Below are 13802 nucleotides of genomic sequence, written 5' to 3' on the forward strand. Positions count from 1 at the left end.
TTCGCCATCCACCTCCTGCATCCTTTTCCTAAAACTCCCCCATCAGTCTTCCCTCTCCTCTGGTGAGCAGTTCTGATGCAGAAATAGTTTAAGGGGACGTTAGGAGGCATGGAAAAGGAATGTCAAGGGTAAAATGCACGGTTCCCATTTTGACCATTTTTGTTACAGTAGAAGCTTTTTAGCACTGACATGAGTATCGATTCAACGTGCAGCTGTTACATGAGCACAAAGTGATCCAGAGTCACTGTTGGGTCACTTTGTCTACAGTTCCCACAGGCGTCATTTTGACTTTATTAACCTTGGAAGCGATTGACTTGTAAAAAGAAAGAACGCAGAGTTAACCTTTGAACTTCTGAGTGCTGTAAATCAATGCTGTTCTCACTTTCTAAGGATGGGAAGGGAAAGGTGATTAAAAATGACTTGTTCAATATCTTAGTTTAGTGTGTTAGCATGCACATTTTTGGTAACTATAAAACTCAGAGTAGAGCTGAGGCTGGTGGGAATGTCGTTAGTTTTAGCATAAACCAAAATGAAAGTTTGACCTGAAATGTGTTACATGAAAGTCGTCAGAGGTTATCAAAATCATTACACTTAATCCAGAGTCGGACTGTCTGAAACAAATTTCATTAGAATCCATTTAATAGTTTTTTTTAATAGTGTTTTTAATAGTTTTAAAAGCACAAATGTGAAGGTCATAGTTGAGCTATTGGAAAAGTCATCGGATCACTAAAGTCATTAGCATTTATTGTCTGGAAACCATGAAGGAACAAACTTTCATGGGAATCTCTCTCCCCAGCTCCACCTAACAGCCCAGTCAAAGAACACAGCAGTAGTTATATTTGTTGTGAGGAACAGGGAGCTGCAGCAATGGAGAGAATAAATATCCCCTATAAAAGGTTGTTCTGTTTTGATTGAATGTTGTTGTGGATGATGATATCTGTTCTATATGTCTTATGGTTCAGCTACTTTTTGGCCCATTTTATAAAAAAGAAAGTATTTCAAGAAGTAAAGTTAGGCACAGTTATTGCAATGTGTGGCATTAAAATGAGTTTAAATGCATGGCTTGTTTCCATAGGATATGAAAATGCACAATAGTGTTATTATGTGTATCTCAGTCTAGATGCACACACATTTTCGTCTCCCCATGCCAAACCCAGAAAGACAGTGGAAAGACCCTCTCACAGTGCTTCTTGCTCCAACCAGAGACAATATTTATTCAGCTTTTATCGTGCCCTGCCTGAGGAATGCAGAGTTGGCATCTGAAAACACTGGCCTCCCTCCAAGACAGGGCCTAAGAAAAGTGTTTTTCTAATTTGTACAATGGTGAGACATAAATGGTGAAACAACAGCTCCTAATCCTGGTTCATAGAAGGAAGGCTTTTCCAGCTCTCAAGGCCATGAAATCAAAAAAAGGGAGAATCAATGAAGTGATTAGATGATGGATTCAGTTATTTCCTGGTTCAGTGAGATGTCAAATAACACGCTGCCTGTATTTAGCAAATTTTCTCCTTTACCTCCTGCTCTGGATGTGTAGTTTTATCCCCCTTCGCATTGTCGCTTCAAGAGTTGGTTTCAGCTTTTTCTGTGGTACTCAATGCACTCAAGTAATCAGAAGGCAGAGCTGTTTGATATAATGAATACTAAACCATCTGTAGTTTGTTGATGTGATTGTATATGACATTGAGAATGGCAGAACTGATTTAAATTGGTCTATTTAAACCACACAAAATACAATTCTGACATTCTGACAGTTGGTTTGTGGCGTACTCCCCTAATCAAGGGGACTAAGTGGTATACAAGTATACATTTGAATATAATTGTGTAAATATCTGTCATTTTATATCACCAAAATAGTCATTTTCTTTCAATCTTGAATCAATTGCACCTCTTTACCTTCTCCATGCTTCTCTGTCTCCACTCTTGCATTCCACATTTCTCTCTCACTTCTGTTTCCTCAGGTCTAGAGTGTAAACAGTCCAACAGGGCTGCATAAATGCTACTTTTAGACTGTTAGAGGTGGGTAAATGGTATTTATGGAGTAATATAAACACAACATAGTGCTGAAGTTAAGCACTTTATTTTGCCAACTATCCCAATTATTTCTACAGTATTTCAAGAGCTGTTTATAATACAGATAATATTGATGATTAGGTATTGTCAAAGTCTCTGTAGGAAGATTGTCTTCCTGACTGAACTTTCACTAAGCTTCACATGTATAAATCCATGTTTTTACTAGTTTACATGAAAACATAATAGTGTGCTTTTTCTCTCAAATAGGTCCAATTAAAAGAATCATTAAGACATAATTAATATATTATAAATAGTTTAGATATATGATTTATTTACTGTATATATGATTTCACTATGACAGGATCTTGACAGTCAGATTATCAAGGTTTCTGTTAGGATAGAATATACCAGTATCATCTGCAAATGAGATTAGATGTCAGTAAAAAAAACATGAGGTAGGTCATTTAAATGAATTTGAAAACAACACAGGCCCTGAAATTGAACCTTGTGGAACACCAGATTTAACTGAAGAGGAGCTTTCTTAATCCATGGTTGGTGACAAACTGACTTAAACCATTGAGATAGCTACCATCCCAGGGAACTAGCGACCACGCCTATTCTCTGTAGCTTCTGTAGCAATAAAAATGCTTTGGAAAGAGCCAATAAAACAGCCAGTTCAAATTGTCTGTCATTACAGCCCTGTTCAGTTCTTCCATCAAATCTGTTATGGTGCTGATGTTGACTGTAACAATCTACTCAGTCATCTGAGACAAATCATTGCCATTATTGTTATTAAATCACAACCAGTGAACATTCATGGGGAGTGGAGTGTATCGCTCTCCATTTCACACTTGAAATTTCTTCTTCTGTACCATGCCCAACGAACGCACTTGATTAAGACGATATACACACACCCACACATACACACAAACACACCAGACTCGGTGCTGCATCATTGACAGTCTGGAAAGCAGCATCCCATTTGGATTAGATCACATCAGATTAGGTGACATTACATTAGCGCTAACCAGATTACACTATTCCTCATCTAACACACTTTACCTCCTAATGCTCCTCCAGCCTCATTACCCCAGGAAACAGCCATTGAAGGAAGCAATTAGAAAAGCAGGAGCGTCTTTCTCACTTAACACACTTGCACACACGGACACATTCATCTCCCTCTAGGTAGTACGCAAACCCTCATTGGCCATTAGTCAATTAAGAATTTTTTCCCTTTGATAGGCTAATGCATGTGAATCTTTGGTGACGTTAGCATTTGAGCCTGTGTCTGGGTGTAGTTTTCTACCTCTGTGTCTTTTGTGTGTTTTCTTACGTGCGTTTCTATGTGTGAGAAAGGCTTTTATGGTCTCATTCTCTTGCAGTAATCTTGCATGATGTCTGAGGAATGTGTAATATACAAGCTGGAACAATAGCAGAGCAGAAACAGTGGGGGAAAAATAATGACCTGAACCTCAGTCTCAAGGCCAGATGTCTGCAGTCCAAGTCTCACCTCATAAAAACTGTACTTCTTGTTCTGGCTTATCAACCACATCTATTATAAAGCTGTGTGTATGTGTGCGTTCGCTTGCATGGCTATGGAGCGCGAGTTTCTGCAGAGCTTTGTGTATACTGTATGTGTGCATACATGGTAATGGGTGTGGGAGTAGATCTCACTGTGTGGGATTAGGTGTGTGGCCTGTGAATGTGTGAGTGCACATGGTTAATAGTGCAACTTTTTACACCTCAATGTGTGTACGTGGCATTATCGAGTGCATGTGTTGACCCCTGCCTGTGTGCATTTCTACATAACTGTGTGTGAGGGTATTCATCGGAAAGAACACACAAACATCTAAGTGTTCCATTTATGTACCCTTTGAACCCCTCTTAATGTGTGTGCACGCATGCATTTGAAGGATTTGTCGCCGCCGCCATCGTCAGTGTACAAACGGATGGACACAATAAAGCCAAGGGATCAAACGAATAGATCTGTCTGTCTATGAACCCACAGACAGACACAAGAGATACAGATACAGACAATGACAAAGAGGTGAGATGAAACAGAGAAAAGCTGTTATTCAGGAAGCGCGAGGTTCACTGGCAGGAGCTTGCACCACAAACTGTGGGCAAATTATTCTTTTTTTAACAAGCAGCCAGCAGGGGAAAGATGTCGCCTTCATATCAACATTGCACATATATTGCATGATAGGACTTAAATTAAAATGTAATGTAAAACAAGTCATCGCTTTATCAATTCCTTCATAAATCACAGTAATGTTCAGTTACCCAAAAAACTGGCAACGGCACTATTTCCCCAATTGTTTCCATTTATTATTCAGTTTGCTGTTCAGTTTAGAAGAACAACGGGTGGCAAATGTTCACTTTCTCATGCTACATTGTCATATCTCTGATTTACCTGACAAGAAACTGGATATTAATGATGATTTGCTGATCACAGGAGAGGTGAATTGTGATTTTGAAGAGTAAGACAGAAACATAAGAAAGGAAAGGATACACTCTTTGGAATCATTAGTAAGGAGTGATGATATTTTTATGATTTCTTTAGCTTTTCAATGTATTATGGCATAAATATTACTCAAGCAATGTCACTTGAGTTATTAAGAGAGCTTCCATTCAACCCTCATTCTTGTCATTTAGTATTTTTGTTGTTTAACACCACAATCAACAGTCTCCCTCTTTAGGGATAGGAACAGTAATGTTGGTCTGTGATTTTGTTGGTCTACTACTTTGGTTCAGACTGATATCCGTCAAAAACTGCATTGTACATCTGTATTCCATTCATGGACCATAGAGGACGAAGCCTAATGACTTTTCCTCCAATGGCTTTAGCATACATTTTGGCGGCTGTGGCTCAGGAGATGCACCAATCGGAAGATCGGCGGTTCGATTCCCTCCAGTCCACATGTCTATGTGTGCTTGGGCAAGATACTTAATCCCAAATTTCTCCTGATGGCTGCACCAACAGTATGTGAATGTCAGTCTGGTTGGCACCCAGCGTGGTAGCCTCTGCCATCAGTGTATGAATGGGTGAATGTGACATGAAGTATAAAAGTGCTTTGAGTGGTCAGAAAGACTAGAAAAGTGCTATATAGGTACAGTCCATTTACCATTTTACTTGGTGATTCATTGTGAAATATCTCAACAACTATTGGATTGATTGATATGGAATTTGGTAAACATTCATATTCTTCTCAGCATGAACTGTAATAGCTTTGGTAATCCCTTAAATTTGCATATAAAGCCACCATCGGGTCACCATGGCTATACAGTCTTAGTGTTGTTTTTAACTTCCTTACTGAAATGATGTCATTGAGCACTTGTAAGCACCAACTATTCTGTTATTCTTTGATTGATTTATTTCAATCAACAGCAAATTACTGAGACTATCCTCACCAGAAATCCTACTACAACAGCACTGTGTTTCAATGCTTAAATTGTCCTATGTTTCCTTTGTGGTTGTACAAAATCATCAGAAGTTAAAGCCTAGAAGTTTATTGTAGTACCTACATTTACATATGGAGGTCTGGGTGGATGGTTGAGCATGCATTTATCAGATTTTCATATTCCATCTCCTCCTCTTTAGCATCAACAATGGTTTCTTTTAACCATGATCGGAGCCTTAACTTAACAACCATAACTAAAAATAATTTTTTGGTGCCCCGAACTTGTATTAACCTTAGATGTGGCAGATCAGTTCACACTATAATTATATAAAGATCATACGGGTCATTTTGAAAGGAAATGAGAACTCATTTAGTGATTTAGGTATGAGCGCTGGTTAAAATTAGCAGTAATAACACGTGGGCTTGTTATGATAAGCCTGTTAAAATTCCGTTTCATAGCATAAGGATCTAAATTATGGTGCAACATTAGGCCTCGGTGTTGCTGGACCATCTTTTTCTGCCTCGGGGGCCAATTGTAACATTCAGATCTTATGGGAATAATGACTTAACACCAAGCAATAACTTGTAAGTGTTGACTTGTTTGAGCTGTCAAGACTCCCTCATTGATGTTTTTCTATAGACCGTGGCTGGTTTTTGATGATACTTGCACTGGCTGCACATTTCAATTCTCAACCATGAACATTTAAAAGTCTCGGCACGTATTCGCTTATAGCCTTTTTCAGCTAAATCATCTCCCACGCTTAACCATAATACTGTATTTCACTTTTAAAAGAGAAACCATCATCTACTGCCTGTCTATCTTTTCCATATGACCTTAATGCAGTTACTAAGAGCACCAGCAATGACAATATTTCATAATAACCGACTGTCTCTCTGTCACTTTTGCTTAAGTACTGCAGACAAACTGGTGCCGTAATGCAGCATTAGGAGCTGTTATTCAACTGGTGATGTTAATCTCTGTATTCCTTTCTCTGTGTATCCATGCTGATGTTGAGTAATCGCTGCTTAAACAGTCAGGGTGTACAGTGATTAGTGGCAGCCCACCAGGATAGGCTTAATGACACACACTGTGTTTACATTACATTACATTACCTCCTAGTTCAGCCTGGGGATAATGTTTCTTGCCGGGGCGACGTCCCTATTTATACACACACACGGTGGGATAGCAGGACTTAGAAGAGAAGATACACACTCACTGGCTCACACTTTTGTGATGGAGAACATGCAAGCACAAATCAGGCCTTCAACACCTTCCATCCTCTGTGTCATGTCAGTGTAATGTGTGCATGACACCATGTTTGAGTTGTGTAAACTGTTTATTGCGCGGAGATGAAAGGCCTCGTGAAGCTTGTCTGGGGGTGTCGCAAAGTCCGCAGACACATAACAGCATTCCCACCGGCTCTTTTTCACCTCGCTCGTAATTACCAATACTCACCATAGATGTCTGATTTACATACCGTGTCATATTCCGATGTGCCGCGGCGCCTTTTATCTTTCGGTTTGTATTCTTTCTCTTGTCTGTCTGCTCGCTCTCATCACTCGCTTTACTCTCATTCCCTTTCTCTCTCTCTTTCTCACATTCATACACAAACAGACACACCAGTTGTTTGATCTAGATGTGAGTGGCAGCTCAATTCTCTGATGAGCTCCAAGCAGACATCCGCCGCATATTCTGCAGCAGCATTGTGAACGGTGTGCACGGCTGTCCTATTGCGAGATAAAGGTTGTGTGTGTGTATTTTGTGTATTTTGTGTGTGTGTGTGATAAGACGGATTTGTCATATTTGGATTGTATTCCGTCATTGGCGCATTTTCTGGTGCATGTGTGTCATAGCAGGTTCTGAGTCGCTGTTAATGTCTTACAGTCCAGATTACACCCCAGAGCTGTTAGAAGTTTAAAGTTCTGCCAGACAAGCCCAAACTTTTGTTAGTTCCTGAAAGGTTTACGATTTTGGTGATGCGAGGTTTATACAAGAGTGTAGCACGCCAAAATTATGAATTAACCACTCCTCTCTCTCTTTTTTTCTTTCTCTATGTGTCTGTCTCTAGCCTGATGAGTTAACCAATGCATTGGAGATCAGCAACATCGTGTTCACCAGCCTGTTCGCCCTGGAGATGCTTTTGAAAGTGTTGGTCTATGGGCCGTTCGGTTACATTAAGAACCCCTACAATATCTTCGATGGTATCATTGTGGTCATCAGGTGAGCTGCCGATAACACCTCATTTTTGGTTCCACTTTTGCTCCATGTTTTCTACTACCACTGGTACAAAATAGCCTAAAACCCCTACATATTCTATTGTCAATGATTACATTAATGAACCGTGCAGAGCAAAGTACAAAGCTATAGTGAAATAATGGTTCTAAATACTGAGTGAGTTCCATTAAACTCTATCTCTTTTATTTAATTTAACTTTTGATTTTGAATCTATTTTAACCTAGTGGTTACTCTAACTTTGAATCAATCTTTTCTCTTATTCTCTCTTACTTATTTTATTTTTACATTTTTATTATAGATCCTTTTTTTTAAATTATTTTTTATTAAATTCTTTTAATCATTCTTATTTTCTATTCCGTGCATTGGTCTCAAATTGTTCTTTGTTGTTGTTCCTTTTCTTTGTGTTGTCCTTGGTCTTATTACCAGCTTGTCAATCAACTGTGAAGTACTTTGAGCTGTAGTAACCTTTATGAAAGGAGCTACACAAATAAAGTTTGACTGATTGATTGACTCAACAATGTAAGGTGTCCATGAGAATTTGCAGGGCAAAATGAAACCTTATTAGACTCCTGGAGCAGGTGAGATGTCGCTGAAACAGGAAAAATACATTTGAAAGTGTACAGACTTCAACTGAAGTGAACGAGAGATGGAGCTAATATTTACTACTGCTGTTGATCTTTGGAAATAAGCTTCATTTCATTCATTTTCTCCCCCAAAGTGAAATTTGAAGAGCAATACCACTCTTATTAGGTATAAAGCTACGGTCAAAAGCAGTCAGCTTAGCTTAGCATACAGTCAAAGTGGTTCAAAAGCACTGCGTGGATGGAAAAACCATTGTTACTGTTAGTGAGCTTTAGAGGTGATGGTAGGTGTATTTTTAACCTTTGGATAGAACCAGGCTAGCTCTCTAACTTCCAGTCTTTATGCTAAGCTAAGCTAATTGTTTTAAGTCTCTAGCTCCATAGTCAACACACACACATGGGCATTTATCATCCACCACCCAGTTTTCCACAATTCAAAATGTTAATTCACCTTTTTGAAAAATATTTACTTTTTTTTTTTTACTGTTTTATATTTTATAGTTGTGTTATTAACTAACAGTTGATTGGCTGAGCTTTCAACATGTAATTATCTAAAATTTTGTAAGGTTTAATCATTAACATTTTATGATTGTATCATAAATGATAGATAATGGAGTTGGTGAATTGTGATATGTAAAGTAAAAATGAGCAATGCGCATATCTCTATATCAATATTGTCAATAGTGTTTATAATGCTTAAAATATATTAAACGCATTATTATAAAGTATTACCTTTTAATGTTATGCTCTAAAGCTTCATTGGTGTAGGGCTCCATCACACCTGAACTGCAGTGGGTTAGATTTGACACAAGTTTAATGAATGTGTTTGTTTGTGTGTGTGTGTGTGTGTGTGTGTTTGTGTGTGTGTGTGTGTGTGTGTGTGTGTGTGTGTGTGTGTGTGTGTGTGTGTGTGTCTGTGTGTGTTTCTTCTCTTTGGACAGCGTGTGGGAGATTGTGGGTCAGCAGGGTGGGGGTCTGTCGGTGCTGAGGACCTTCCGTCTGATGCGGGTGCTGAAGCTGGTCCGTTTCATGCCGGCCCTGCAGAGGCAGCTGGTGGTGCTTATGAAGACCATGGACAACGTGGCCACTTTCTGCATGCTGCTCATGCTCTTTATCTTCATCTTCAGGTAGGCAGGAGGGAGAGTGAGTGACCTGACATTCTCTCTTACACTGCAAAAAAAAAAAAATGGTATCGATCTTACAATCCCATTAGAAAAGTGTGAAATACTTCAACTCATTTCTAATGCTCTGAGGCATTTTCTCAGCTGTGTGATGCTGATGGAAGAACAAAGTCAAAGAAGGTTGAGATAGAAGCCAGATGAGGTAAACTAAAGACGGGACGGATCAGTGTAGGTGAAATTGAAAGCATGTGTGGAATCAAAGTAAATTGGTAGATCAGTACATGGTAACGTCAACATGAGAAGCAAGGAGTAGCACATCAGAACAGACGTGACAGGAAGAATAAGATGAGTCGATGTGATGACAACATGAGAGTAATTCCTTGTTTTCTATAGCAAGCCTTTTTTCTGCTTGGTTAGGTCTGTAGCTGATCTCAACAAAATCTCATGTGTGGAGGTTTTCTGCACTCATCTGACCCACAAACACGCAAACATTCACTCAGTGATCTGAAGAAAAAATGGAATTGTACGTTTTCTGTAGAAGGCCTTTTTAATTATTTATTTATTCTACATAATCACAATGTGCACAGAACTAAAAACCTCTTGATATCTGATATCTACATATCAAAAAGCAGGTCTCCATGTTCTGCAGTAGTATTCACCACATAGTTGCTTTTAAAAACTGATAATTTACTTGTAATTTATGAATAATTTGGCTGTATGAACCAATGTCACACACCTACCAGTGACAGCATTTTCATACAGAAATATATTATCATTTATTTAATAATTTAATTTATTGCACATGTAAGAGCAGTAACCAACAAAAGAGAAATGTGCAGGAGGCAAAGGCTTGCCGGGTAGCCCTCCTTTGGTAATAAATCCAAGTTTTATTAATGGTAATATATATTTTAATTGTGTTTTTAAAATTGCATTGTACTAATAGGAGAAGTCAAATTTTGTTTTTCATTTTCTGCCTTTGTTATGATCTGTGTATGTAGTAACTTACATGTTTGAAGTTTTTCTGGGGGCACCTGGTGTCAAACACCTTACTAAGATACTTAATGTGTTTAACATATTACCTGCTCTGAAAATATTTTTACAGTCAGGCAAAATTCTTATGCTGTGTCTTAAATCATATAACCTACTGCTAATACTACTGTTAGATGAGTTAGTGTTGTCTCAAATCAAACATGGCCTTTGCGCACTTACCAGAAATGACGATTAGCTAGTTAGCAAGCTAGGGTTAGCAAACCAGTTTTAGTAAGCTAACGTTAATAAGCTAGCAGTAGCAAGCTTGTGTTAGCATTAGCGTTCGCTGTACCAATTCATTACAGACTGTTAAATTAACCCAAGAAACCTGCTGATGGCTAATATGTGACAACAATATAGTGGTGCTAAGTGTAAAAATCACCTGTATAATATGGTGGTGTTCACTGTAGTTACAACGTACTCAGCCACCATTTCCTGTTTGAAAAGTGGGCACACGTATGCACTCAAAATATTAAGTGTAAGTACAGAAGAACAAGATTTGAGACACTATATTAGTCACAGTTCCACAACACATTTATGGAGACTTCTGTCCATTATTGTCTCCTTTATGTGTGGGAAATACCATACACATGGTGTTTGTGTGGATATACTGTGGATTCATCTGACTGTAGATGTTGTTAAGACTGGGTGTGTGTGTGTTAGGTATATATAAGGATTTGTCGCTTCATTTTAGCAGCTTGTCGACGTGTTTATGCCGACGCATGAACGTGAGGGCAAACGCGCACACACACACACACACACACACAAACACATTGAGGTCTAAGGGGTTTGTATATGCATAGATAAACAGCCCTTGATTTGAGTGAAGAGTTGCCAAGTTGACACAGTGGAGGCCCGTTCATTGATCTCTCAGCTCCAGTCGAGCTTCAGTGTCTGAATATTCTTATATTCAGACAGACTGCAGTGCAGACTCACTGCTGCTTCATAATATTAACACCCCAGATTACATGTCTTATGTAACATGACTTTCTTTCTGTCACTCTTTCTTTCTCAGCATAAAGCTAAAGTCACATCAAAATAATAAGGAAGAAAAAGTATACAGTTTGCATGAGACTATTTCCTTATCTCTTTTTTATGCTTCCTTTCTTCTTTCCTTTGCTTTAATCCCTTTATCCTCCCAAATTCCTCTTTATACATATTAAACTGTAAAAACTGCCCTTTTACTAAGTCTATAGTACTTTATATTTGATAATATTATATCTTTGATAAAACTGGGTTTAAAAAGTTAATTTGGATATATGCTTATCTTTTTTCTTCCAGAGGATTAGATGAAATCACTCTCTTATGTATGTGCATTAAATATGGAGTAACAGCAAGGAGATTGAGTAGTTTAATATAAATACTTCAAGCAGGGGGGAAGCAGCTAGTCATGCTCTGTCTAAAGTTCAAAAGTTAGTTTGTTTAATCTGTACACAAACAGAAATGTAAAAATAACAATTTTCAGTTTAGGGGGAAGTTTAATGCAATAACAATTTCTTGATAAAATAACATCCGGGTGCCATGACTTCCCAAAGTCTTGTCATCACGTTGAGGTTGCCTGGCAACCTGCAGAGATGCTGCATATATGTTGAATAAACTGTTTTTCTCATCAAGAAATAGTTCAAATAAATAACTCCCTCTAAAACCATTTTTGTCATTTATATTTTTGTGCAGATTAAATAAAAGAGATGCAAGTTAATTACTGACCTTTAGAGGTAGATTTTTTAAAGAAGCCAGGCCAGCAGTTTACCCTTGTTTCCAGTCTTTATGCTAGTAGCTAGTAGCTTAAGTTCACCATTAAACTCTTGGAATGAAAGTGAATGAAATTGAAGTGTAAATTGGTCTTAGTTGGATGAAAGCTGAGTCATGTCTTTGTTTCCAGTGTCAGTGGTGTTCATTTCTATGAGTGAAGCCTAGAAAAATACTTAAGGTGTCAGGGCCATGTTTTGTGACGCTGTCCATGGTGCTGAACTTAACCTGGCATGAGCACTCCATTTCCACTCCCTTTCATGGCAGCATTTCTGCAATAAAGCATTGTGGACCAACTGATTCTGAACCGACAAGTGTTTGATTGACCTGACTGACAGCACTCCATATATGCAGTTTTTGTTATCTTTGCCCATTTTTGGTCACAAAACTAGCATTGACTTTTATGGCTACCTTTTGAATGACAGTCCTCTGGGCAGTAATTACCATTAATGTTCAGTATATTATGCAACTGTAGAAGCAAAGTGTATAATTTAAGGTGCAATTTGCTTTAGTTTTTTGTGGATATGTTCAAGTAAAACTAATCTGTACCTGTGCACAAATGATAAGGCAGAAATGAATTAAGTGGAAATATTTCTCTGACATAGATAAAATCAGTATGTTACAGTCAGTGCTGGCTGAAAAACAGAAGTCATTTCAGCATGTAAATATCAGTGTATTTGTACAGTCTCTAATGATTTGGTCTAATGTAAACATTCTTTTTCCTGTTTGTTCCCTGTCCAACCCTCCTTGTGTGTCAGTATCCTGGGGATGCATCTGTTTGGTTGTAAGTTTGGGTCAGAGAGGGATGGAGACACTCTGCCAGACAGGAAGAATTTTGACTCTCTTCTGTGGGCCATCGTAACTGTCTTCCAGGTGAGAATAAACCCCATCCTCCGTTTCTCTTACGCTGAATCTTCACATTCCACTGTGTTATGGCCAGTTAAGCTTGTGCTTTATGCATGACTTCACAGTGTGTTGACATGATAAATACTTGGCAGCAGGATGACCTTAAGGTGTGTAAGTACATACAGCATCACACTTTACCTGCTGAAATGCCCTAAAGCAAGTAACTTGAGCTCTTCCTGCCTCATCGCTGCTGACTGAACCTGTCCCCAGTCACAGGCTGAAAAGACAATTTCCTCCTGAATAAATAAAATATAACAAATCAAATATTCTTCACTCTCTCATGCCCCGTGTCTCTCCCTTCTTTGCATGGCAATCTGCTGGGCCTTTATCTATCTGCCACATTTTTTTCCACTCATCTAATTTCCATTTCCAAGTATGTTACATAGATTAAGTAGGCTTGCGTCTTGCATCATGTCATCTTAGATTAGTGAATCAACTCAAACTCAACTCAAACGTCCTCTGTGGGCCCCAATACCCGTCCATTATCTCTGCATAACCTATGTATAGTATTTATCACCCTTAATATAGTAACCATTTATAATTCATTGAAACATCTGATGAGGGACTATGTCGAGTGTCAGCACATCTCTCTGTACAGAAGATTGTACTGACATGTCTGTTCTCATGATGTTACACATGGAGGGTTTATTTTTTTCTCTTTCTACATGTGGGAGATCCACAGAATGAATGGTGCTAAGCTGTGAATGAAGGCTTTTACATTTCAGTGTTGTCTTCCAAAATGAACAACTTGTGGTAAAGCATTGCATTT

At 38.5% G+C, this 13802-nt stretch overlaps 1 protein-coding gene across 1 annotated transcript in view; it reads left to right on the top strand.

Moving 5' to 3' along the window:
- Positions 1-13802, top strand: part of cacna1g (calcium channel, voltage-dependent, T type, alpha 1G subunit) — a 259465-nt gene that overhangs the window by 164054 nt on the left and 81609 nt on the right. The window contains exons 10-12 of the mRNA XM_053341901.1: positions 7481-7632; positions 9170-9355; positions 12886-13000. Of these exons, the coding sequence (XP_053197876.1) occupies positions 7481-7632; positions 9170-9355; positions 12886-13000 (453 nt within the window). The remainder of the gene's footprint in view (positions 1-7480; positions 7633-9169; positions 9356-12885; positions 13001-13802) is intronic.

The sequence above is a fragment of the Scomber japonicus genome, chromosome 20, assembly GCF_027409825.1.
Source record: "Scomber japonicus isolate fScoJap1 chromosome 20, fScoJap1.pri, whole genome shotgun sequence".
Taxonomy (NCBI): Eukaryota; Metazoa; Chordata; class Actinopteri; order Scombriformes; family Scombridae; genus Scomber; species Scomber japonicus.